We start from the raw sequence: 27808 nt of genomic DNA, 5'->3' as shown, positions 1-27808 counted from the left end.
TCAAAATGTTTAACTAGTGCCCCATGTGTCTATTAGGAATGATGCACAATGCCCGTTAATCTCTGTCACATTTGGTCCACTTTGATCCACTTCCAGGATGCACTGAGTACGCACTCCTTCTCACCCCTAATGCACCATCATTGGTTATGACTGAAATCTTTGGAAATTTCAAACATCATTAGGACTGGGTCATTTTGTGATAGCATTTTGTTTTAAGGTACCCTATGGCTCTGTTGGTAATGAGGAATCCCTCCCTGCATCTGCATGGTGTTGAAGGAATTCAGCACCTTGCCAAACTTTGGGACCTTTGTGGCTGTCATAGGGGGTGTGGGTAGTGGGGGAAGCTCTCCCTGCCCCACAAGACTAATGGGTTGAGTGTTAGTCATGATTCGGTCTGGGTTGTAACAACACTCCTCACTGGGTTTGGACTATCATTTACTTCTCGTTAAGCCCCTCTCACTTGGCCTCCAGCATATAGCTACAGTATTTCATATACTGCAGGATTTTGTAAACAGGTTTGCTCTGCCATCAGAGGACACCTTGGATGATCTGGTTGCTAATCTCCAGCCTTAGTGTCAGCACATATGGGACAAGAAACCATGGCATGTTATTCCCCAGTGAGTCATTCATTCCAGTGTGCTCCCTGCACACCTGCATCAATCTCTCAAAGTAAACATGCACTGACTCTTTCGCTTCTTGAGAGGTTTGGAAAATCTTAGGCCAATTCATTTCAGAAGTTTTATAACCTCATCCTATTTGGTTTTGACTATGGGCAAAGGGGCATTCCTCCCCACCATCCTAGGGGGCTCCTGGGTTGGCCAATTACCTGCTTTCCTGTCCAGCATCTATTGAACACCATTTAACAAAGCCTCTCTCTTTATGGGGTTTACTGGAAGTAGGGTTACACAGCAGGATTCTGAAGGCACTCAAAGGAATTCTAGCCGATATCCTTCTTGGATCCCTTGAAGAACCCATCTGTTCTGAATCGTCTCTTTTCACATGTGCAGGAAATATTTCAGCCTCCTTCCAACCAGTAAGAGAGCTCTGCCATTAGGGGATCCACTTGCACTACATAGGATATCCCTCCATAAATCCTGTAACAGATGACTCTTGGAGAGAAAGCGAGGGAAATTATGTCCATTCACCTTTTTCCATTGAGTCTCCATCACCCTTTTCTTTGAATTATGGAGAGATGAAAAGAAAGTAAATATTTGTAAAGAGCTTCATATACCCGAAGGTGTTTAGGCACTGAATCATATTGATGAAATATTGAAATAAACGATGGAGTCACCATTAAAACATCCAGGTTTTCAATCCTTTCCTGAACTTATATAAATGTCATTCCTTTTTTCAAGGTTATAGGGAGGGAATTCCAGAGCTTGCCAGTAGTATGTGTAAAACTATTACCTCCCCACTTTGCTTACCATAGCCTAGGTACGATCAGTTTGCCACAATCTGAAGACCTAAGTGATCTGGCTGGAATATAAAGTTTAAAGTATTGTGAAAGCTGCAATGGAGCAAGATCATGCAGAGATTTTAAGGCTATACATAAGGCCTTAAATCGGATACTCTTTGCCATGGTCAGCCAGTGTAGTTGTGTGAGAGCCTTGGAGACAGAGTCATAGTGTGTGAGCCTGAAAAGGACTCTGGCAGCTCCGTTCTGGGCAGTTTGAAGTTTACGAATGCTGCGCTTGCTTGCACTGGTGAAAAGAGCATTGCAGTAGTCAAGCCTAGATGCAATAAGTGCAGTTACCACAGTTTTTCTTAGATCAGGGGGAATAAAGGGAAGCTCTTTCTTCAATATATTAAGAGTTAAAAAAGCAGACAGACAAGATAAGTTTGATCTGTGTTTCAAAGGATAAGTTGGTATCAAAAAGGACACCAAGATTTTTCACGTTGTTGGAAGGAACTGGTAAAGGACCCATATGTGAAGGCCACCCGCTGTCTGACCAAACTGAAGGTGAGTTCCCAAAGAGCACCACTTCCATTTTTGATGAGTTTAGTTTTAAACAGTTATCTTGCATCCACTGTCCTACATAGCCCATTCAGTCTTGAAATTGAGCTGCAATAGCAGCCGATGCACTGTTGATTGACACAATATTCTGTGTGACATCTATGTATGACACCAAGGTGAAGCCATAGCTTTTAATTAATTTGGCCAACGAGATAGCATAGAGATTAAACAAGGTATGGCTCAAAGATGAGCCCTGAGGAAATCCACAAGAAAGGGAAAAAGCGGGAGAAACGAAATCGCCATGAGCCACCGCTTGAAATCTGTCTGATATGACAGACCGTAGCAGGCAGAGCTCTTTATCCCTGATCAACCAACACATCGTAGTTAACAGTGTCAAGAGCTGCTGACAAGTCTATTAGGATAAAGGTTGCGCTCCTACCGCCATCTAAGGTTTTTCTGAGTACTTCCGAGGCCGTGGTTAGAGCAAATTCGGTGCTGTGATGGGCCCTAAATCCATATTGAGGAGGATCAAGAATCCTACCCTCAGTAATGAAGGTGGATAATTCTTGATTTAAAAACCTTTCCACCATTTTTGCAGGGAATGGCAACTGGGAAATTGGTCTATAATTCAGAGGATTGTTGGAATCCTGATTAGATTTTTTTAGACGTGGGACAATAGAAGCTTTCTTCCAGTCACTGGAAAAATATCCTGAAGTGATCATAAGATAGAAAATAGGCAGGAGGGAAGTGGCAATGATCTCCGGAGCTAGATGGAAGATTTGTGGTGGGCACGGATCCACGGGGGAACCTGATTTCACTAACAGAACTATTTTGATAATCTGATCCTTAGACTTAATATCATCCAGTATTCCTTGGGGAACTCTCCAATATGGGGAAAACCAGATCCATCTATCCCCTGTAGCTGTGATAATTTCTCAGAAACAGACACTGATGCACTTTATTATGTTTTGTGGCCATTATGAGGAATGTAGGAAACAGTTTTTATTACCTATTTTGAGAGAAGCAGGGTTTACACAAGTCCGGCCCGTTCTCCGTTAACTACAGCTCTTGAATAGCATCAGAGTAATATTTGGGGTCGCAAGTTTCTTGGTTGCCGCTATGCGTATTAAGTCTAAAAAACTGAAGCTAAATGTTCTTTGATATGTGTTAATAATTATTATCCTCTAGTTCTACCGATGAAAAGCTCTATCCTATGTAAATATATGAAATTGTTCTCTTAAATGCTCTTTTTAAATGTAATAACTGTTTTTACACATGAATTGTTTTTAACACATGATTTGTCTTTTTTATATATGTGATGGAATTGCTTTTATGATTTTAATTAATCGAATAAAGCTTGAATTGACTTGACTTGACTTGATAATCTGATCCAAAGTAACAGTAAGGAAGGAGGAGAGAGTGACTGTTGGAAGGGCGTCAAGATTGGAATGTTACAAAGGACTTAGGGCCCGATGTAGGTAAATCCCATTTACCGATTTTGAAATACCGAATTTTACCGATTCGGTATTTCAAAATCGGTAAATGGGATGTAGGTCCCAACATCTGGATTCTTTTCCGAATCCTTAAAATTCGGTATTTACCGATTCGGTAAATACCGAATCGGTATTTGCTATTGAATCCTATGGGCCTTTGAAGCCCATAGGATTCAATTCAAATACCGAATCGGTATTCAACGATTCGGTAAATACCGATTTTGTCAAGGGTGCAGGGGGTGTCACTTTGACACCCTCTAGCACCCCCAAAACGGGCATGTGTGCAATGTGGCACACAGACATGCCCTAAGGGCACGTCTGTCTGTCACATGGCACATGTGTACATGCACAGATGTGCATGTACACAGGAATCGGTATTTTACCATGGATTTGTATTCCATGGTAAAATACCGATTCTGTAAGCCATTTGCCAATGTAAAATTGGCTACCCACATAGCATATTCGGTAATTTTACCGAATCGGTAAATATTACCGAATCGGTAATAATTATACCGATTCGTTAAATATTACCGAATCGGTAAATTTACCGATTCGGTAATATTAACGATTCGGTAAAATTACCGAATATGTGCACCTACATCTCCCTAGCCCTTTACCGATCGGAAACGGCCGAAAATCGGTATTTTCGGCCGTTTCCGATCGGTAAAGGGCTACCTACATCTGGCCCTTAGGCCAGAGCCAAGAGAAGTCTCATCTGGCTGCTTAGCCTCGGTCATAAAAACAGCAAAGACCTGTTTAACTTTTTGCTGAAAAGAGTCAGCTAAGGTGTTACAAAATTGTTGACTATTTTTATGGTCTTGAGCATCTGGAAGTTTAGAGAGTTTCTTAACAGTGCAGAATAAAAATTTCAAACAGCCTTTGGCTGCTTCTATTTTTTCTTTAAAATAGGATGATTAGCCTTCAAGATTAAGGTTTCATAGACTTGAATGGCTGATCTATAGTCTGATTTTGTCTGAGGGTTATCATCCAGTCTCCATTTTCTCTTGAGTCTACGACAGATTTGTTTCTGCAATCTTAACGACTCTTTAAACCAGGGTTCAGAAGGAAATTGCCTGGCTGAATGAAGGATGGCCGGTGGGGATAAATGCTGATCAGCGTATTCCATCCAAGAGGGGAAGTTCTGCACTGCAAGATCAAAGTCAGAAGAAATTAATTGTAAGGAATGAGTGAGTACATTACTAAGATGCTCCGCCTCTATCTTATTCCATTGTCGGAAAGTAATAGCTTTTCTACTGGATTTTATAGGCAGTTTAGGCAAGGAGATTTTGGAACACAACCGTCTCTTCCACATATGACTCACCAACAGTAAGATGCATGAGGTTATATTGTTTTCTTTTGGAGAGTATACCAACATTATTTTACAGTCCTATGTGAAATATGATTCGTATATCAGTAGTGTTAATATACAAATACTTTTTGCATCAGATTCAAAGTCTCTTAAGCACTCGCTCATGAATAATAGAGTTTCTCCAGGTTATGTTTAGTTCTGACTTTTAAGCCTTTATGGGCAATAAGCTAGATCTATCATCATCTCCTTTTTCAAACATATTGAAACCTTGAATAATATGTTCCAAACAATAACAATTCCCTTCTCAATTCTTACTATCCACTGTCTTAAGTAACAATCTCTGTGAAACATCTGCCAGCCATCGGAGACGGTCTACTAAGTAGGGGAAATCAGATGATTTTGAGGAAAGACTGAGCCCTATTTCAGGGGAAAAGTGATATATGCCTGTGACCGGCTACCACAACAGGATGATGGTATGGTGGAACACCACAGTGGTGATCGAGAGTCAGATATTTATATCTGGCCCCAAAATACCTTACGTCCATCCGGGTTCTGTATGCCTTTTTAGGTAAGGTTCCCAGATTGTGGGGGTGGTGATGTAGGCAGAATGAAAGAGGCAGCAGAGAAAAGATCAGTGGAGTGAGCAAGAAGAATCTTCCTATTTCTCTATATCGCAAGTCAACTTTGTCTGCCACCCACCTGCGTTTCGGTTCTTGTAATCATTTTGTTTGTCTCCCATATATTCTCTGTCTATGCTGGATGATATCAGACTTAAGATAATATTAAAGTACTAAATACAACAGTTACCTGTGTTATACAGTAGTGTCCTGTACTGTCTTGTCATCTTTGCAGTGCTGTGAGCATATTCAGCAATTTTTCACCATGTAGTTGACTCTCTGATAAATATCTATTCTTTTGTTTCTAAGTATGACAGGGATATTCTTATTTTTGTATTCCCATTTTGAGTATTTCCTTTAATGTTTATTTCAATTACTCTGGATTCATTTATAGGCATTTGATTTGGACCATGGCACAATTGATATGAGTTTTGCTTCGTAGGAGCTTTTTCAAGGCTTCAAGGCTCTTCTGTCTCCCACAATGTATACTCTTCTTCTCCCCAGTGCAGTACATTTGATGTGCACCAAATGATAACATATAACGAGCTTTAAAATAAAATAAAATAAAAAATAAACAAACAATAAGGGAAATAAAAGATTATTATGAGTTGGAAAATAAGAGTAGCCATTGATTTGCAAAAGCTCATGCAGCAATTTATACAGAATACAATAATAATATAATGAACACAATTATTATTTTTAAAGAAACGATGTTGTTGCAGTCCACCACCTATATGACAAGTGAAGGCCCTTCACCTTCTCTCAAGCGATCATAATCTCAGAATTATGATTTATGCAGTGGAACCAAACTAACTAATGTGTTTGTCTGGCAATGTTTTCAACCTGTTTTTTAACTGTCATTTGCAACTTCTGGGTTGTTACAATTTGTGTAGTCTGTAAGAATATGATTTCTTGGCAACAGTTAGGTATTAATTGGCCTACATCAGGTTCATAATGGTACATTTATTATATACAAAACCTAGGTGTAATTTACTCTTGTATCTTGCAGCTCAAAGTTACTGCTGTGGACGCGCACCTTAAAGTTGTCTACACCGACAGTGTGAACTTTGACAAAGATCTTCCAGAGTTCAGGTGAGGCTTGCAGTGCGTCAATCAAAATATTAACACAAAGATTACTTGAAAGAATGTAACTAGAATATGCTCGGGGAAATCAGTACCACTGCTAAAATATGTCATTCCAAAACATGCTGTTGAAAATCAGAAACAAGGAAAATACTGATGTGCACTACTTGTGTTTCTACAGTTCAATGCATGCTAGATTTGACAAAGTTCTTGCACCATAATGACATAGAAATTTAAATTAACATATACTGATGCATGGGCTTATTGTGTTACATCTAGGTTATGAATTCCTTAGAAACACATAAATAATGATCAAACTATAGTAAAGGTTGGGCTGTTTCAAGTCCCAAATTAGTACATGCCTTCTTTCCAACTTCTCGGTTATGTGTATTAGGACCAGGTGCACTGGAAAAGAAAGTGAGCGATACAGAAAAAAAAGAACAGAGATGGAAATAGATAATTGTTTTTCTTGCAACGACCTTAGGGAGAACTGTTGGCCTTAGTTTGTTCTTTTCAGTGTATTTGGGTGACAGTCTGGTCCACAAATTAACGTATGCCAATTTTCATGCAAAACGCATGCCTTTCCAGTAGGCAGACACCACAGTTCCTTATTTTAGATTCAATCCATTGTAGCCCTCATTATGAGCAGCCTATTCATTTTGATGGGGACCTGGACTGGAGACTTTGGCTGCTAAAAGCAACCAAATCTGTTGGAGAAAGTCGTGGTAAGAGTGAGGAATTATTGGGGGGACTCAGACCCAGAATTACCATTTGCCACCGCAATTCCTCATCTTTAAGGGGAACATCCATGTACAATTCATAATAACCCCTTTCCCTGGAGTTACTGGTATCCCCATTTAGCAGGCCATCCATAACAATGTATATAGTATGTTTGTTTCTAGTTCCTGCTCAAGAGTAGTGCATGTACCTATAGAATAAAAATGCAGCTGACAGGATTTTTGTCAGATTCTTAATTAATAGAGTAGGAGAGTATCGGCACGCAGTTCCATGCATTGTGGGGAGGAGGCTTCCTCATGTTAGGGATTCTGCGTAGACTTCCAAGACGTGCGGGATCAATAATGTTTTATAAGTCTTATACAAATCCCTAGTAAAACTGTCAAGACCCGGGGCATGTGTGCCACTCAGGTCATCAATGGTTTGCAAAATCTCATCACAAGAGATGGGCGAGGCAAGGAACTGTTGTTGTCCCACTTCTAGCCAGACCATTGCCACTTCTGGCAAGTAATCCACCAGTGCTTCTTCGGTAGCGACGCCACCCGATGATAGTAAGTGAGGAAAGCGATAGAGATGTCTTCACTGCGTGTGACGGAGGCACCATCATTGACCTGGAGGTGCATAATAAAGGAATCCTGATATGGGGAGGTGGTGGAGCTTTCTGGCCAGCGAGCGGCCAGGTCTCTCACCCTCACTATAAACATATGCTTGCACATATTTGCCCAGATAGTTCACCTCATGAGTTGCAAGTTCTTCGAACTATTCCATTAGTGTCGCGCACCGATGTAATGATGAAGGGGGGTCATCAGTTTGGATCTGTGTGTCAAGATCCTTTAATGCTCGTTCAATGGTTGCTAATTCTCTACTTATGGAATGAAGCACCCTGAGTGCTTGGGAATTCACACCCCTCTGATGTATGCTTGGAAAGCATCCCATAGCATGGAATATTGTTGTACAGCCCCGGTGTTGTGTTGAAAATATTCAGCAATAGTGTCCCGGACCTCCACTTGGAAAACCTCATCAAGTAGCTCATTTGGAGGGAAGCGCCAGGGTGCACAAGGTAACACTACTTCGGGGAGCTGAAGGGTCAGAAGCGCCAGAGGGTGGTCTGACAGGGTTCGGGGGAGATGTTCAATATCAGCTGTCTTGAGCAACAGGCACAGGAGTGAGATACCAGTGGTCGATGCTTGACCACGATCCATGGGGGGCAAAGTAGAAGGTATAGCCCTTGGTTAGCGGGTACTTACAGTGCCAGACATCAGTGAGGAGAAAGCACCGGAGGAGGGATGATATAGCTTGTGTGGAGCGGTGTTTGGTTACCTGTCCGGTGCCAGTTGAGTCCAAAGAGGGACCAAGTGTGACATTAAAGTCACCCCCCATTATTATAGAGTCTGCATGCAACTGGGTGAGATGCGCGGAAATGTCGAAGAAAAATTTGGGGGCATCCACGTTGGGGGCGTAGATATTGACCAGTAAAAGGGACATTGTGGCAAGTGTGCCAAAAACTAATAAATAGCGTCCCTCCGGGAAAGCAATTATCTCCCGCACCTTGAAAATGACTGCCCTGTGAACTAGGAGGCAGACACCTCTGGAATATGTGCAATAGTTAGCAGAGAAGCAATTGTCCCCCCAGTTAGAAGCATAATGGTTGGGGAGTTTTGAGCACAGTGAGTTTCTTGTCGAAAAGCTATCTGTCTGCTGTGTCTGGTCAGGTAAGATAAAACCTGTCGTCCCTTCCTGGGGTTGGTCAGACCTGTACGTTCCGAGTCATGCACCTCAGTGTTTGTATTTCAGGTTCTTTAGTGGGTGGAGTCATCTAACTAGGGTGATAAGGTACGGGATAAGGTGCAGGAATCTCGGTGCATGATTAACAGTTAGTCCACAGCATATAATGCAATCCGTCCCCTGTGAGAAGAAAAGTGCAAAAGTAGTAGAACAAAACATAGTAACACCCAACCCCCCCCACCACATTGGATAGCTAACAATCCACATCCTGTGGATCCCATCAAAATCCCAAACAACCAAAAGGGAGAGCAACCTGTTGGAGTAATCCTTGGGGGCGGGGGGACAATACTCAAAAGGAGAATGCCTGTAGAGGTGGGCCTCAGCCAGGCCTACCAGTGCTAGGGGTTCACCCTTCTCTGCACGCAAGTCCTCAGACAAGTAAATAGAAGTTGGCACGGAAACTGAAATGTAAATAAAGAGTTTTATTAAACCTCCTGAGGTGGAACTACATTCACACAACACCCTTCGGCAGTGTATGAAGTAGCACAAGGAGTAGAAGAACCATGTATCTTTTATACCCACACAGGGGCTCAAACGAAGGTGGAACAAGCACATAGGAGAGTTACATACATAAATGGTCATACAGAAATGCACAGTCAACAGTAAGGGAGGAGCTAGCAGCTGCTGACTCCGGTGAAATCAACCTGACAGTTACAGACTAAAGCCTGTGTATGAACAGTTACAGATTCCTCTGCGCATGTGCAGAGTGGCTAAGTATAGCTAGTCCTCTAAGCAGAGCACAATGGTAAATGACAGAGAAGAAGGAAAAAAAAACATGGTGAGCACATGGAGGTCAAAATGGCTGCCGAAAACAAGATGGCTTCAGCTAAATGCTAACACTGATCGCTGTCAATTTTTACCACGCCTATTGACTATAAACTTGGCATAGGAGAAGATAGCCTATCTGGACTATGGGTAGTGTCGGTCAATAGAGTGCCGGTGTAGCAGAGTCCATTATTGTTTATCTAAATCCATGAATGACCAGTCAACTGCCGAAGCGTGCTGGTGATCGTATGGGGGAAAAAAGACAAAATATCACAAGTCCGTTGGAGGAGGGGTGGGGAAGGAAACAGACCCCCCCACCCGCTGACCCAGGTCCAACATGGGGCTGATTGCAGAAGTGAGTGGCCTCAGCAGGAGAGATGAAGATCTGAGATTTGTCATTAAGCTGGATTGGAGTCGCCCAGGGTACAACGTGGCATAACACATGTTAGCCTTCTGGAGTGTATGCTCAATGTCAGCCGATTTACATTGCACCTCTTGCACAATTTGAGTAAAGTTGGGAAAAAAGGACAGAGTGAACACTCCTTTCAATGTGATACCCTGGTACTGTAGTTTCTCCTTGTTACTGGGGAAGCGCAGAACAGTGTCTCAGTCATGATAATTGAGAAGCCTGGCTATGATCAAACGAGATGGTGGGCCAGGTGCAGGTTGTGACCCGAGGGCTCTGTGTGCTCTTTCAGCTGCCTCTCTGCCAAAGAGTTCCTTAAGTAGATATTCCATGAAGCTGTTCATGTGGCCGGTGTTGGTTGATTCTTTAATTCCAGCAATACAGATTTTGTTACTGCGTGACCACGCCGCCAAGTCTTGGGCTTTAGCAGCCACCGTCTTGAGAAGTTTTTTCAATAATTTTAGTGGTTGTAGTGCCGGCATCTTGGAGTTCAGAGACCCATTGTTTACCGGCATTGATGCACGTCTCATGCTGCTCAAGCCGCTTATGCATACTCTCCAACCAGGTTGTCAAGGTGTGAGTCTACCGATTTGAAGCAGGCTCTCAATTCAGCCAGGATGGCTTCCGTGCCCACCAATGCCAAAACATCCGTCCCAGATGATCCAGAGGCTGTCCCCTGAGAGCCCTCATCATTCCCACGTTGGGGGTTTTTGGTGGCATTGAACGAGAGAGAGCACTGCCCGGGATCCTTGCACCCCATTGGCGATGTAGTCGGCCGAGGCCTTGTAGCAGTGGCAAGTGAGAGAGGAGCGGAGGACGCCAGGCAGAGCGGATGTGCACACCAGCGAATCATCGCAACCAGATGTAAGTAGTCAGTAGGTAGTCCACCAAGCGCAGGTACAGTCTTGTAGCACACCCAGAGGTGCTGCAATAGCAAGGAGAGCTACCCATAAATAGCTATATTCCAAAGTTCATATGCTTTGTAGGGTCATGTAGGACATGTTAGGTAGGAGCACACATTAAGCAGAAAGGCCATCCAGGTCTGTCAGAGCCACAAGCAGCAGAACTGCAGAGCTAATGGCTCCAGTAGCCGCACTGGGCACCTGCACAATGGGGGAGTTAAACGGCAGCTGCACCAAGGGAATCATGTGCGTGATGACATAAGGGGCATCCAAGTGGTCAACTCCGCGCAGCTTCAATCGCAGCAGAGTCAGCAGCCAGCACAAAGACGCCCATCGCGGTCTTAGCGACAGGCAAGGGACTGGCTAGTGTTGGTTTAATTGACTCACCACCACATCCCAGAATCCCACATGGTGTGTTAACTGGCCACCTGTCACTTCCAGCAGTGAGGGCACATCTCTGGATCCTGCTCGATGAAGCCCTAAATGAAGTCCTGACCTTGATTACGGGGCAGCCGGCAGGCGCGATCGCGACCCCGCCCTCAGGCTCGCCCATGACCTTTGTCATCGCAGAGCCTCTGAGGGTCACGTCAGGCTGCGATCGCAACACAGCATCAGCGTTTGTCAGGAAGCTGGTCAGGTCATCGGCCCGGGGGTTCAAGGTTTACTACTCCCTGCTGTGGCAGTGCTAGTCGGGATCTTGGAGAAAAAGGAAGGCTATCATGGATTGGCGCAATCTCCAGAGCTTCAGGCACGAGCAGCCATCTTGGTCCTAGGCCAGGCCATGCCCCCCCAGAGTCGCACTTGTAAGCGCGTGGGCGGCAGTGCAGCACAAGAGGAAGAGGGGGCTTGTAGTCCCCCAGTGGTGCAGTCTTATCTAGGTACGGCACAGCTTATCCCCTCATCTTCAACAACAGCATCTTCAGTCTCCTAAAGTAGAACATCTTGCACTGTACAACAGATAACACTCCTTTCAATATGATACACATTTTACCAAACACTACCAAGGGAATGCAATGTTGGTTGTAACCACCTGGTCTAATGTCAGCTTGTTCACTGATCTAGTTTGCATACCTAAACATCTCATAGAAATTACTGATGTCTATTACTATTATTATTATTGGCTATTGTTATAAAGGGTTTGACAATCCAAACTCGTATCGCAACTGGACAGCTCAATATTTACATTATCATCATTGAGTTGAAACACAAAGGTATTTATATACTCTTCCAAGTTCTCAAATGTGCTAATTTGCCATTGGGTTCCTCTTCATTTGCTTTAGTGTAGAGTTCTCTTCTACCCAAGTTCAGACTGACATTTCTCATCATGCATCTCAGATTTTTTGCTAGGTGATCTGTATAACCGCAACAGAAACATTTACATTTTGTATTCTATATTGAATCTTTGCTTAAAAGATTCTCTAAGTTTGGAACTGCTACCTGGTTTCTTGGTATCCTACACTTTGCATACTTCTTACATTATCACAGATTTTATCTCACGTAAACATTCTGCTCTATGTTCAGTGCTTTCAGAAATGTGAGAACCCTCCATTAGGTTTGAATTTGAGCAAGAACTGTTTTGTGTAGGAGGATTTTTTGTGCATTGTACAAATTAGTCTCTTACCAATGAATCTCATACGTCCCTAAACTCACTTGTTTTAGCAAGACATCGTAGTACTGCAGCATAGCGCAATATTTATTTGTTTGTTTCGAATTCTTCCCAAAAATATGTCTATCTAGTACTACATTGATATTTCCTCCGAAATAAACTTCTAGTTTTCTAAAAGCTGTTTGATAGACATCTTGTTGTTCCCCACTTCCATTTGTTCTTTTAGTTCAGGTAGACTTAGGTAGACCTTGTGTCTCCCAGTACCAAGATTGTGCAGGCTGATGCACTGTTTCTGTAAGGATATGAATATTTCCCCCCGTTGCTATAACATAAGATTCTTGTAAATTAACCTATTCCTTCCAGGAAAATATAGGTTCTGTTAAATCATTGAGGAAAGATGGAGGCTGGGACAGTCTGGCTTTCAACCATGGTTGAGAGTTGGTAAGAAACCAGAAAGAAAGCAAAAATAATACACTACAATAATGACCAAAAACAATGAACTGTTCGTGTCCAGATTATATATGGAAAATGACCCCAGAGAGTGACAGTGATTGTGTGCTGTGATCCTGTCGCTCCACAACCCCACAACATCCCTCCTTATTTCATGTATGGAATAATGATTTTCTTAAGTACTTCCCCCTGCTCTATTCCATCACTCTTTGCTGAGCTCTCTTCCCAGTTCACTCTCACACCTTTCCTGCACAGAATCTTCCCCAGACATGTAACTGTCAAAATGACCCTGTGTATGGTGGGAATGAGTTGTTTATCATTATCCCTCCCCATTATCAGGCTTCATACACTTCAGGCTCTCTAGAGTCCCCAGCGTTCACTGTTGGGTTCAAGGCTCAGTGGTGCCTTCTTTTTCAACCTTGACAAATTAATATTTAACTTCTTCAAAAGCCTTCATCTGCCCATTTTTTAAAAGGGAAGCCCAGCATAAGGAATTTTTATGCATCCATGGTTGAAATCCATTCTTAATTGCAGTAAATCCATATGCACAAGGATTAGGAAGGAAGTAAACCTAACAGTGGCGGCTGCTACCTGGAAGCAGCAGTGGGGCGCGGTGGGGGGGAAAGGGACAGGGGGGGGCGGATTGGTTAAAAAATCACTTACCTCTTGGGTGGATGGCTGGCCAGCTGCAGCCTCTTCTACATCCTCTTCCGGGCTTCTTGGGGGAGGCAGGAAGCAGGAAGCACCGGGGCTCCAGGGCTTGTTACAGCCAATCGCAACGCTGCAATTGAGCATTGCGATTGAACTGAACACCATCACATGGCACTCAGACAGGGGCTGGAGGAGTGGGCGTGTTCTCCACGCATGGAGAACATGCTATGTTGTCATGACTATTTTGGTTGGCCAGAGAGGGCCGGCCAAGCACTCGTGCTCACAGAGGGAGTGCAAACCACTACTCCCCCTGCTCCGAGAGAAAATTAATCTTGAAGTCGGAGACACTACAGAACCTTTCCATTTTCTCTAAAATTGGGGGAAGGGAGTATATTGGATTGGTAATTGGGACCAAGAAATCTGTAACAAGCATTGTGAGCTTGAATACATCATTACCAGATCTCACTTCTAAGATGTCATTGCTGCAGACCAGGCCAGCAAAATATTTCTAGAGTGAATTCAAATAAAGAAGGGGGGCATGCATCCTTACCCAGTCACCATCTGGAATCATATATCCTTATATATTATACTAGTACCGGTGCGCGGAGGGCGGGGTTTGGAGAGCCAGACACTTCCGGTATGACGGTCAGCGGTCTAGTTGTGGGAGCAGGCAGCTACTTATTGAGGTGTCCCAGCGACCGCGCAGCGTGCATGCCAGAGGCAAGCCCGTCTCCCCCATCCACGTCCGGACGGGGCCTGGGGCCAGAACCCCTCGCCGTGGTGGAGCAGAACGTCATTATTGCTTAAAGGAACTATATGATCTACGTCCTCATAAAAAGGACCGGTGCAAACACAGTATAGCGGGTGATAGCAAGAGTGGGGGCTGCAGATACTGCCCATTTAAATTTAGAGTGGAGAGGGAGGTGGAGGAGGAAACTCCTAGGTTGAACTGTTGTTTATTGAACTGCCGGTCCCTTAGGAAACATAGACTGGAGGTCTATGAGCAGCTAGTAGACGGCCAGTGTGATATAATGTTTCTTACTGAGACCTGGCTGGACGAGGAGTCGGCCCCAGAGATTCCAGAGGCTGTTCCTAGGGGCTATGCGGTTAGTCGACTAGATAGAAGGTGTGGGGGGGGGGGGGCGGAATAGCTATTATCTACAAACACCCCATTCAATGCACTTTGGAAGATATCAATATTGCCGATAGTGAGGCAGGGATCTTTCCGATTAAGGTGGACCCGAGCTACATTGTAAAGGGGATCCTGATCTATAGACCGCCTGGCCACTCCAAGGAATTTTCGGCAAGCTTGTTGGATTATCTTATTCAACCGGCATTGCGGTATGAGAAATTCATGGTGCTTGGGGACCTCAATCTGCATTTTGAGGATATTGCCTGCACCACGGCCAAAGAACTTTGTCAAGAAATGGCCACATTGCAACTAAGGCTCAGATCCAACTCCCCTACCCATATAAAGGGACATCTGCTGGATTCCCTGTTTGCGAATTTGGAGGACATTGTAGTCTACCTCTCTCCCTGTCACCTGGACAGACCACTCCCTGGTCCCCTTTGGGGTAATAGGGCCTGGGTTTAAGCGACGGGAGATCGTTAAAAAGACCATAGTTTGCCGGAGATGGAGGGGATTTTCGCAGGGACAGTTCAGCAATGCCCTTGTACAGGAGGACCTTCCTGGTGGTATAGATGCCGAAGAGGCATGTAGGAACCTGGAGAGACGGATCACGGAGGCTCTGGACTGTACTGCCCCCTGGGAACGGCGGAAACCGGGTAGAGCTCAGAAATCGACCTGTGGTACTCAGACGCCTTGAGAGTAGCGAAAGCTGGGTGCAAACGACTGGAAAGGCGCTGGAGGGTAGAGTTCTCAGACCAGGGGAGAGGGAAGTATAAAGAGGCACTAAGGAATTATCATAGGCTCATTAGAGGGGCCAAAGCAACACATTATTTGGAGAGAATTGAGTCGGCTAGTAACTCTACTCGTGAACTGTTTAAGGTCTACAAGGAGATATCCTCCTGTTCTGACCGAGTTTTTGCCCCTTTTCTTGAGTGAAGGTGACTGAAGGTGACTTTAGTCTGCTATCATTCTAATAGGAGGACTAGAACCTTAGACCGGGCCTATTTACAAGGCGTTTGATGTAATTTCCTACCCTTTCCTTTATTCTAGGGCTTATAAACCTATGTTAAGGGATAGATTCCTTAGTATTAGTAATAATTCGTCCTTTTGTAAGAGTGCTAGTATACTTCTAAAGAAGTTATGCTTATTTCAGGCCTTGTAGGCCTCGAACGGGAGAGACTCCATCTTTCTTTCTGCCTCGGCAGCTTGAGATGCTTTTAGGTCAAATGTAATGTTTTAGTTATGAGGTGTTGTTCGCTTGCAGAGAACCGGCTCAGGCTGGCCCTTATTGAAAGACTGTATTTTTCTTCGTGTCGAAGACATAACATCAGGCCGGCCGGCTGAGAACGTGTCCTTGGCACGGGGTGGTGCAAGAATTTGGTGGGCGGCAGGTTACTGGCCGTAACTTTCCATGCATGAACAAGGTTCTATATTAGCGAAAGCACGAAGAGTTCAGGAGTCAGTTCGTCAGTCAGTTAGTAGGCAGCAGCTAGCCGTTAGCATTATTGCAGTTAATCAACTTAAGGCAGACAGTCGCCATTTTGAAGTCCGAGAAAGACCAAAGGCTAATACTCTCTTAGAAAGATTGAAGTCATTTTAGCTGGAGCAGCTGGTGAGCTTTGATATTAAGATCAGAGCATGCAGAGTGAAGCAGTTAGTGGAGAGAACGAATACCAGAGCGGTAGAAACTGATTCGTAAGATCGAAGCTGGAAGGTGAAGATAGTCCGTGATTGAGAGGAGAGAGGAGTAGTGCAGAACAGCGAGAGTGCAGCAGACAAGATAAAGAACAAGAGGAAGGTTCCAGTGACTTGGAGGGAAACGGAGGAGACAGAGCATAGCGGTGCAGACGTGTATCCGTGACTGCAAGGGTGATCCTAAGACGAGCCAAGGCACAGACGAGAAGGGAACCCAGATGACAAAGTCCAGACTTCATACTCATAAGGTGACGCCGACTCCTTTCTTATTAGTGTGCACACACATTCTAACCTTTCCTTTTGCTTTTCAGGCTATGTGTTATATTGCAGTATTATATTGTCGATATTATTAATGAATAAAGATACCCCGGTTCTTAGCGAACTAGTGTGTGACTGTTACTTCCTTATGATAAAGTTAACCTTTCTTCTAGTCAGATGCTGTTATGTGAACGGATGCATCTCCCGTCCAGGTAAATGGTAACTGAGCAAGGGAGTAGAGGAGCACTCGAAATAGGGAATAACCTTTACACAGTGTAATTTGGCCATTCTTGTGTGAGGGAGGATTGACCTGTCTATCTGTCACATAATCTATAATATTGTAGTATTGTAATCCTAGTAGATAGAGAGATTTCCCAACATGGAGAGCTGATGGTATTCAAAGGAAAGTGATTGTCGTTGTGTAGCGGCGTGAATTAGAGCATTGACCTTGGTCGATGTGTATACCCACAAGATTGTGGCTTGCGAGAGCACCGGGGGGATACGGTGTGTAATGAGATCGCCTCTAGGTAAAGCGGCGGTAATGAGAGCATTGACTGTGGTCAATGAGTATACCCACAAGATTGTGGCTTGTGTATGTATGAAATAGTGAGAGCACTGGGAGGATACAGTGCGTATACCCACAGGATTGTGGCTTGCGTGAGCACTGATGGTGATCAGTGTGTAATAGTAAGTAATCGGAACTGCCTCATGGTAGTCTAGTTTGGGCCTATGTTGCCGCAAGACTATAAGATATGAGTGTGGTGTTGTAAAAGATCTAAGCTTGTATACTGCTAATTCTCCATCCTTAGGTAGGTACACAGGTGCCTTTTGTAAGTAGGCCCTGAGGAGGGAGGTGGTTACGTTTCGGATGGGTTAGTGGTGTGTCGGTGAGCTGATTCTATCTGGTCCGAAAATCCGGTCAATACACCTCCTTAACCCCTTCGATGCTTGTGACGGAACCATTCTGTCATCAGTCACGGTTGGGCTGTGCTGATGACGGAATGGTTCCGTCACAACCACACCCATTTCAAAGAGGGGCAGCACAGGAGGGGAATTCCATTAGCAGCGATGGAGTTAACAACTCTATCTGCACCGGCGGTGGACTCAGAGGAGCTATGTAATCGGATAGCGGACTTTTTCTCCGATAAAGTGGAGATAATTTACTCCACTTTCTTTGACTCGGCCAGAGTAGGGGAGGAAGGGATGGAGGCGATAGAGTATGTCGAGGAGGGAGAGGGGCTGAAGAATTTTTTGATGCCCCCCCGGAACAGCTAATTAAAATCTGCAGTGGTATAAAGTCAGGATCTCCCAGGGACCCGGCACCTCCATCAGGCAAGTTGTGGACGCAGGTCAAACGGCGGCCTTGATCCTGCTGGATCTAAGTGCCGCCTTTGACACTGTGGCCCACCACACGCTAGTGCAATGTCTGAGGAATGGAGGGGTGTCGGGCACTGCCCTGAGCTGACTAAAATCTTTTTTTGTTTGGGCGCAGCTTCCAGGTGAGACAGGGCTATCACTATTCAAGAGTCATCAAGCTGAGTCAGGGTGTACCGCAGGGATCGACCCTGAGCCCGACCCTGTTCAAAATCTATGTGGCGCCCGTAGCAGAGATTGCTGATGGGTTTGGGATGATGGGGTGATGGGTCGTATCCTATACTGATGACACTCAGTTGGTGGTTTCCCTGACTCAGGCACCAGAGACGGCTACCTCCAACTTCACTGCATGCCTGCAAGAACTGGCTGCATGGATAGCAAACAACTGCCTGAAGTTGAATGGCAACAAGACGGAGGTGCTTGTGGTGGGAAGGGCCCCGACGGTGTGGTCCTCTGCGTGGCGGCCCCAGAATCTGGGGATGACGCCCGGTGCGCAGGTAAAGAATTTGGGAGTGTGGTTGGACACCAACCTTTCCTTTGACTATCAAACCTGGCGGGTGGCAGGCACCTGTTTTGGAGCCCTGAAGGTCCTGCGGAAAACATTGAACCTACTGCCTGCAGCTGCCAGGAAGACTATGGTCAATGCTCTGGTGATGTTGCGCCTGAATTATGGCAACATTCTTTATCTGGGTGCGATGACCAAGTGTATGCTCCAACTCCAGGGAGTGCAGAATGCGGCAGCCCGCTTGATTGTTATGCGCCAAAGAAGGGCTTCTGCGAAGGCAGCACGGGTTGCGCTACACTGGCTACCGATAAAGGAAAGAGTCTTATTTAAGGCACTCTGTGTGTGTCATCGGATCATGCAGGGGACTGCTCCGTCGTACCTGTCTGATCTACTTACCCCCTATGTTCCAACATGCCAGTTGAGATCAGGTGGGGTGGGCCTGGTGTGTGTACCCGTTGTCAAGAGAGCAAGGATGGGTGGACGGTTTTTTCGCCTACTGGCTGCCAAGCAATGGAATGCTCTCCCTGTGGGCCTCCGGATGGAGGTCCAGGAGAGCTGCTTTAGGAAAAATTTAAAAACCTATCTCTTCCCCTGGGACAAGTAGGGTGGTAGAGGAGGGTAGTAGAATGCTGGGCAACGTTTCCGCAGCGCGGGGACACGCTGGTCCTAGTGTAACCATTGCGCTTTATAAATGTGCCTATCATTATATTATTATTATTAACCTGATGTTTGCTCTGGGATTTTGATAAGTTCTTAGGATCCCCTTAAAAATTTGTGGTCTGCAGCAAAGGATGCTCGTTTTAAAAAAAATTGTTTTTATTTAGTTTTTCACCGCAACATCAAGCAGTTAATGCAGAATTAAAGTTACTCAGTAGTCATCAAGTCAAAAACCCTCGTTAGTCAGTGGCCCCACTGTACATTGTCATCTTAATCAAGTGTAGCTTATGTATACATTCTCCAGGTTAGCTACCGCTAGCCATATACAAATATAGCAACTTACGATTCAATAAAGGCTCATCATTGGCTAATAACCAAGGTGCGACTGTGACATTTAAAGCAAGTAATATAACAAAAAAATATGCCAACCCGCTCCCCACCTCCCTCCTATTCCACCCGCTTCCCCCGTGTGTCCTAACGAATGTATTTTTTTGAAATACAGACCACATCCTCCCAATATGTTCCTAGTTGTGGACAATCCCACATCATGTGGTTAAACTCCGCCCCCTCTAGATTCCAACGTGGGCACTTTGCGGTGTCTATATGAAAATACTTATTAATCCGGGCAGGATTGAGGTATGCTCTGTGTAGTATAAAGAAGTGAACCAGTTGTAATCTGGCATTCCTGAAGCTTTTCCACGCTCTTCGAACTAGTTGAGCCCATGTCTTCTCAGGAATCTCCTTGCCCAGATCTACCTCCCACTTCCGTTGCAGGTTCCTCAGCGATTCCGTTCCCTCACCTATCATGCGCCTACATAAGCATGTAATTGCTTTGAAGGTCCCAGCTGCGATCACTACATACTGACACGCCATAGCCGTCCTCAGTTCCAGTAGTCCCTCCCTCCAATGACACTGTATTGCTGATACCAGGGCCGAATGTAGCAAGAAATACCCACGAGGGAGGCCATATCTGTCCTTCAAAGCCTGATAGGGTAATAGGGTGTACTCTTCATTCAAATCCCACAGTACTTGTATCCCCAGCGTCTCCCACTCGGACAGAGCAGTCCAATACCCCCATGAGGGAAGGCGCCACACATAGCCAAAGGTATCTCCGGGGTGTATGGACGGGTGAATCCAGCTCTGTGCTGGCTCCGGTTCCAACAGAGCCAAAACATCTGCACCTTGCCAGGGAGCGTCCCGAGGCGTAGCTGTTGCTGAAGAACAATAGAGGACAATACATGTTGTGGGATCCAGCGTCCGTCAGGGCTGGCTGGACCCCTAAACTCCAGTGTCACTGCCTGAGTAAGCCACTGCAGCTGAGCCGCCAAGTAATATAGCTCTAAATCTGGCACAGCCAATCCCCCATCAGCCCTCGGGTGCATCATCGTATCCAGTGCCACCCGCCTCCTACGATTCTCCCATAAAACAACCCCAACCATTGATCGGAGCTGTCTAAAAATGGATCTCGGGATCCAAATTGGCAATGTCATAAAGTAATACAGCAATCGGGGAAGCGCTACCATCTTCAATAGCGCCACTAGTCCGGCCACCGAGAGTGGCAAGGTGCCCCAAAATGCTAAGCTACCTCAGACCCCTTGCACAGCTCTGCCTGTATTACCATCTAACAGATTAGCAGATGCATGATAGATGTTGGTTCCAAGGTAAGTCAAACACAGAGACTCAGTCCGAATGCCATTAGTGTGAGAGAGGCCACCATCCGACGGGGTTGCCTGGAACAGGCAAGTCTACACCCAATTCACCCCAAGCCCGGGAACCCTACTAAATTCTTGAAGAAGGGTCATCGCCTCATCCAGAGCCTCCGTTGTATTAGCCAGAAACATAAGTAAATCATCGGCATAGAGTGAGATATACTGCTCAACCCCATGTAAGTCGAGCCCAGTATAGCGCCATCCCAGTCTGGCATGTGCCACTACCAGCTCAATGACCAATGCAAATAACAAAGGAGAGAGCGGACACCCTGTTGCGTTCCGCGCCCCACTGAGCAAGAGTAAGAAACTAGGGTCCCTGACCGAACCCGAGCTGTTGCTGATTTGTATAGAATTTCTGTCCACCCCACGAAAGCATCCCCAAGGCCAAATGTGTGCATAACTTGGAACAAGTATGGCCATTCCAGGCTATCAAACGACTTCTCAATATCTACCGATAGGACGGCAGCAGAGGTAGTAGGACAATAGTCTTCCGCCAGTATACGGAGTAGACGTTGCACACTGGTGGCAGTATTCTGAGTTGGGATAAATCCCGTTTGGTCTTGGTGGACCAGTTGCACCATGTGTGGGAGGAGTCGAGTTGCAAGAATCCTGCTCAGAATTTTATAATCGAATGTAAGCATGGACAAGGGGCGATAGGCTGTTTTATCTGAGGGGCTCTTCCCGGGCTTCAGCAATGGAATAATGACTGCCTCTTGGGTGGAGGGCGGTAGCATTCCACAACAAGGGTGCTCATGTATGTTTGAGATAGGTCCAATTAACTCTATGAAATATCTATTTTTTTGCGTGATCCTCATGCAGTAGTCCTGAATATAACCAGGCTGGTGGGATCAACCAAAGCCAGCATAAAGAATCCAACTGTGCCACCTGGATGTCAGTAAATATCTGGGCATTTTCATTTATAAGCAGGGACAGCCTTTGGGGTTCTTTACTTACCATTGGGGTGAGTATAATTGCCACTTCCAGAAGGGACAGGTTAAGGAGCTCATTTCAATAACTGAGTTGAATACTTTGGTTGGTAGTGGTGAAGGCTGTCTGCATGGGCTGGGTGATTTCCTAACTTCCTTAAGTATGCATGCTATTACTTGCACTATGGCTATGGGAGCTTCTAATGTAATTGTCTGCAGGTTTAAGATTCATTGGCTTCCTTGGATTCTTATATAGTTCTCTATGCCCTACTCATATACTGGCTTTTATGTGTGTAGTTTCAGAGAAAGAGTCCAGAATGTCTGTAATATCTCTTTGATTGACCACACCTCTTCAACCTCATCCTCTCCTTTACCCTCTCACTCGCTATCCTTGCTCAATTTATTGGCCACCAACCTCCAAGCTTTGTTTTTGGAGACACCGTATTTCTGTCTTGCTCTAGCCATAGCATATTCAGCTTTGCTAGGTCTAGGGCTCTAACTAGCCTTGCAAAGCTAAAGTTTTCATCACACCTAGTCAACATAATAGCTTCATGGTCCTTTTCATGTCCTGTATCCTTTTGGTTTAGGTTAGATCTAACTGCAGCCCTTGTCCTATTACGTTCAGCAGTTGCTGAGATAAAATGTAATCTAAGAACTGCTTTCATTGCATCCCACAACACCACCATACCCATCTCTGCCATTATCCAGGTTGAAGGCCCTGATGATGTCTTTATTTCTGCTTTGAGAGGGGCATTATAAAGTAGATTATCCCTCTCTAGATTTACAGTGAATGCAGTACTGTTGCTTTGTTTCAAGCTCTTCAAAGTTCTCATCTAGGATCAGTGACCTACACACTAGTTTGTTGTTCTTCAGATCAGTCTTCCACTGTCCTCTACAGTTCATCCAGTCTGTTACCAGGCTGTCCTAGGCCCTTCCAAAGTTTAATGAGTTAAGGTGTTATATTGGGTTCAATAGTGGTTATTTCCATGTTTTCTCTGTCAGAAATTGTTGTAGGTAGTCTTTGCGTGATTACGAGATCTTCCCATAGTTATATGCCTTTTCCCAGTGGCATCCTTGCAGTGGCATAGAAAGGGGGGTGCGGTGGGTGCAGGCAGCCCTGGGTGTCATCACTGAGAGGGGTGACAAAATAATAAAAATATGTGTTTTATAAACATATTTTTGCCATGTTGTCAAGCCTGGGGTGACAAGAAATTTTCCACACCGGGTAGCACCTGACCTTGCTACGACACTGCATTCTTGTCAAGCCAGACCCACCGTCTTCTTTGGTTTTTTTTTTGCTTCTTTGGCCACTAATATTTTTTGTGCAGAGGACCGTCTGCCTCCTTTATTATTCACCCCCTTCTTATAGCAGGACAACATCAGTACTATATAGCACAGGATCAAGGCTTGGCCAGGTGTAGGGTGGTATGGGACACAAAGTCCCCAACAGACACCAGTGGCTCCTCCCCCAGCGATGTCAGAATGTCACCAATACAGCGGGAGAATGTTGGCACTATATAGCGCAGGATCAAGGCGTGGCCAGGTGCTGAGTGGTATGGGATGCGTAGTCTTCAGAGGCTTCCTGCGGCTCCCCAAATGATGCCAGAACGTCTCCCCTGCAGTAGTAGCCAGACCTCATTCCCCTTTTTTGACAGGAATATACAATGTTCCCGCCTGCCAGAAAAACAAACTTCCCTTTCCGTCACCTACTCCCCTGTCAACTCCCCCCACCGCACCCTGCTGACATGTTTCTCTATATATTTTTCATCTCATCAGAGCAGGTGGGAAAATATATGCAATAAGTTGGGAATTCTGTGAGGTATTACAACCGGAACAATCCGTCCCATGCAGCAATTCGCCATTGCATGGGCTTATACTTGTAAGTGCATTGTACTGGTGTGGATTTACCACACTCTAACTGTAAAATCACTTGCAATTCTACCATTACACCTCTATGTGTAACTTTTAATCAGGCCCACTGAGGATTAAAAACTATGCCCTTTTGAATCAGCCAAAAGGGACAATGTACACTAACATGCCAGTTTCCCAAAATCTTTTCCTATTCGACAAGCTGTACTTTTACATACCTTTTACACAGTAAGCCACATGCTTCTTTTCAATCTGTAGTTTATAATTTTAAAAAAGAATGAGCAGACCTGATCTCCTTCTAACTATCTTTGTATTTTAATGGATTTTGGCATCTGTGTTGTACCACTCCTTAGCCGTATGAGTTTATTAAATTGGATTCTCCATTGATATAGAATTGGTTTAGGGAGACTAAAACTGTGCAACTATTGAAGTGTAGAGGAGCAAAAATCACCATTGGTCCTCTAATCTAACTTTCAGTAGTGATTGATATTGGATTAAATATCCCAATTAAGTGATATTTAAAATGTTTTTTAGTCCCATCTCCATGGTGTAATTCTTGATCTTTAACTCCTGGGATGTCCTTTCCTCACTCCACTAAGGTCAATTTTTACTTTTACTTCTACCCATGTGTTTCTGTCTCTTTCCATTTCTTCTTTTATGAGTACACTGAATGTGATTTCCTGATGCAGACTTTAAATTGCCCCCCCTTTGGTTTAACCAACCATTATATGCAATTAAGGACAATGTGCATAATCAACTAAAGAGATACACTAATCCCCCTCTTGAAAGAGCTCTAGCATTATGCATTTATTTGAAAAAATTGAAATTGAAAATTTTAGCTCTATTTCTTTAAGCTGTAAGGTGCATCTATGATTTATGTTATATAATAATTCCATGTAGCTTTGAATAAAATATGAACGCATGCGCATAACTCAGATTCCCTCGCTCCCATTTTACAAGCAGACCAAGCCTCACCACGCTTTTGGTATTGCTCTTTAGTCTGATGTGAGTATATACTGTATAATTGGCCTTATTAGGCTGGCAGTCGGACGAGTTTTCGACCTCCATTATTGCGGGATGGACACCGGCCGACATGTAGTCGGCGGTTGCACCAGCCAAATTACGTTCCGACCTCTGTCCAGGCGGTCGGAAACATGCTTTTTTGTATTGCGGCTTGTGCAGCAGCCTGGAAAAGAGCCGCAGCACAAGCCTCAATGGTAATAGGCATGTTTTAAACATCCATGGACTGTGTGCCAGGCGCCATAATTTGCCTGGCACAGGGTCCATGGATGTTTGGGAGGACACCACATGTGCCCCCCCAAACCCCATAGTGGAGACCAATGGGGGCCCTGCTAGTGGCCCCTAAAGTTCCTCTCTGTCTGCCTGTACATGGTGGTCTGACTGCCATGAACAGGCCGAAGAAGACAGACAATGCTACTCCTACGACAACCCTATTGTAGGGATTACAGTTCGACGGCTGTCCCAACAGGCTCTTTGCGCCCATAGGAAAAGCAGCTGTCTGTCCCTATGACTGAAGCCTCTGAATGCTGGATCGTGATCCGGCGGTCCACCACCACCAGCGGGTTGTCGGTGGCAGTCTCACCGCAATCGTAATGAGGCCCTAATACTGTTACAAGATAAATAGAACAGAGCATGCTTTTCTTCATTTGTAAGGTATTTGAATAAATAGGCCCTTAAATGTACTGGGGGCGTTGAGAGAATATCATGGGAAAGGTTAGGTTAGTCATTTGTAATTATACAACTAAGGACCTGATTACGATGTCGGTCGTAAAGCCTCTGACCGACATCCTTCGACTTGGTCGGAAACATTGATAAGATGCTCGCGGTCAGAAGGGGAATCGTTCAGTAATTCCGAATCGGTTCTGATTGGCATTCGGAGAATCCAAGTCAGTCGGAGCCAATATGTACAGCTCAATGGACAGTGTTTCTGCCTGACCGATTACGATGTCGGATCCCAACAGCCTTTCCAACTTGGTAAGTCCGACACCCTGTTACACATTGTATTCATTCAGTACAAATCACAAACATTATTAAAACAACATGTCTAAAATATACCAATCAGAAACGTTGGTCTACCTGTACATTTTATTACCTTGCTTTTTCTGTGAATATGACAGGGACGGATAATGCATATCAGTAGGCATCTCTGTCTATTAGTGTTAAAGCTTCTTTGTTAAAGAAATGCACTTTTTTGCATTTTGAAGAGACTTTATCATATTTTCATTTAAATAGAATGGAAAACCATGTGTGGCCATTTACCAGTGGTACGTGAAGTAACAGCAGATGTTGCAGCACCCAGGATAATGTGCTGCATGGCTAAATACTTAGAAGGTCCCAAAGGTGAGACCTATTGGCTATGCCAATCCTTGTTTTTCCAGCCACAACCTGCTGTGAGACTGGTGGCTTTCCTTCCAATCAATGGGAATGGAGTGCTTTCATTGCCCAATGACATTGCGTTGTGCTGTGATTAGCTAAATCCATGCCTGAAAAAATCTTTTTGTTTCTGAAAACCTCACGCAATGGCATTTTTAAATGTGCACAGCCAAATCTACCAGCACTAAAATATTTTAAAACGTTTTATTAACACAATGGATTTGCTGTGCTCCTTGAGTGAGTGTACTCATTAAATATGGTGTAATTCAGTAACCTTGTGAATTGTGTACTGTGCACTGATGATGCTGTTGCATTACATGTTCAAATTATTTCTGGAAGTGCTTTGAATTTAAATCTATAACTTGTGCTGATACAAGTATTGGATTGGTAGGATTTCTTTGCACCGCCAACGGATACCTATGGATTTACATTTTCATTTTTCTGACTGCAGTAAATATGTGCCTTGAGGGTAATACTATCCTATTGTACTGATAAAGACCCTGCTTGTAAATAACAACTGGGTTCGAAACGTTGGCGTCATTTGTTGACTGGATATTTGACGTACAATCTGTGAACTCTAAACACTGTAATCAGTACATCAAAATAAACTGTCTAAACAGTCAATATTCTGTTTGCTTCTTACTGTTCAGCTGTGCACCCTTAGGTCGCTAATCACCAGCATTGTGCCGTCACATGGGTAAGCACCTACATGTCCTTCTCATGCATCTTGAAGAAAATAAAATAAGATTACTTTGTACAAATTCATTTACATTGCTAATTTTGATTCATTCAGGAGTGTACAGCTGCTTCTTCTATCTCCCCTACCACCTACTCGATGACTTCCGATCTGGATTCAGACCGGGGCACAGCACTGAAACCACTATTCTCCACATTGTGGACGATGCCCTCCAAGCCCTAGACCAAGGCAAAACCTGCCTTCTAATACTCTTAGATCTATCCTCTGCCTTCAATGCGGTCAACCATGACAAACTACTCGAACGCCTTAAATTCAGAATGGGCCTGGATGGTGTGGTCCTAGAATGGTTCAGGTCCTTCCTCCATAACCGTTCTTAGAGATTCCTCATCAACAGCAACCTATCAGCTCATACCCGGTCAAGGTTGGAGTCTCCCAAGGCACAACCCTGTCCCCCACCCTCTTTAATCTTTACTTAGAGCCACTTACCAAAGTTCTTTGCACCGCCAACATCTCTTACCACATGTACGTGGATGATACCCAAATATACATCAATATCTCTTCGCTCGAGGAGATCCTCTCCCTGAATGTGACCCTGAAACTGACTAACTCAAACTCAACTCAAAGAAAACGGAATTTCTCCTAATCTCCCCTTCAAAAGCCGACCCGGAGATTCAGAAGTGGATCAAGGCCATCACTGCCCTAAATTGCCTGCCAATCATTGTGGACTCTGCCAAATCCCTGGCACAATCCTTGACTGTAACCTGAACATGCGAGACCACATCAACTCGATGGCCAAAGCAGCCAGATTCCACCTGAGCTACCTATGGAAGCTGAAACCT

At 44.7% G+C, this 27808-nt stretch overlaps 1 protein-coding gene across 1 annotated transcript in view; it reads left to right on the top strand.

Moving 5' to 3' along the window:
• XYLB (xylulokinase) overlaps positions 1–27808 on the top strand; it is an 894017-nt gene that overhangs the window by 28976 nt on the left and 837233 nt on the right. The window contains exon 2 of the mRNA XM_086941458.1: positions 6383–6465. Coding sequence (XP_086797584.1) covers positions 6383–6465 — 83 coding nt within the window. The remainder of the gene's footprint in view (positions 1–6382; positions 6466–27808) is intronic.

The sequence above is a fragment of the Lissotriton vulgaris genome, chromosome 10 (genome assembly GCF_964263255.1).
Source record: "Lissotriton vulgaris chromosome 10, aLisVul1.2, whole genome shotgun sequence".
In the NCBI taxonomy this organism is placed as follows: domain Eukaryota; kingdom Metazoa; phylum Chordata; class Amphibia; order Caudata; family Salamandridae; genus Lissotriton; species Lissotriton vulgaris.
This window is presented reverse-complemented; position numbering and strand designations above follow the sequence as displayed.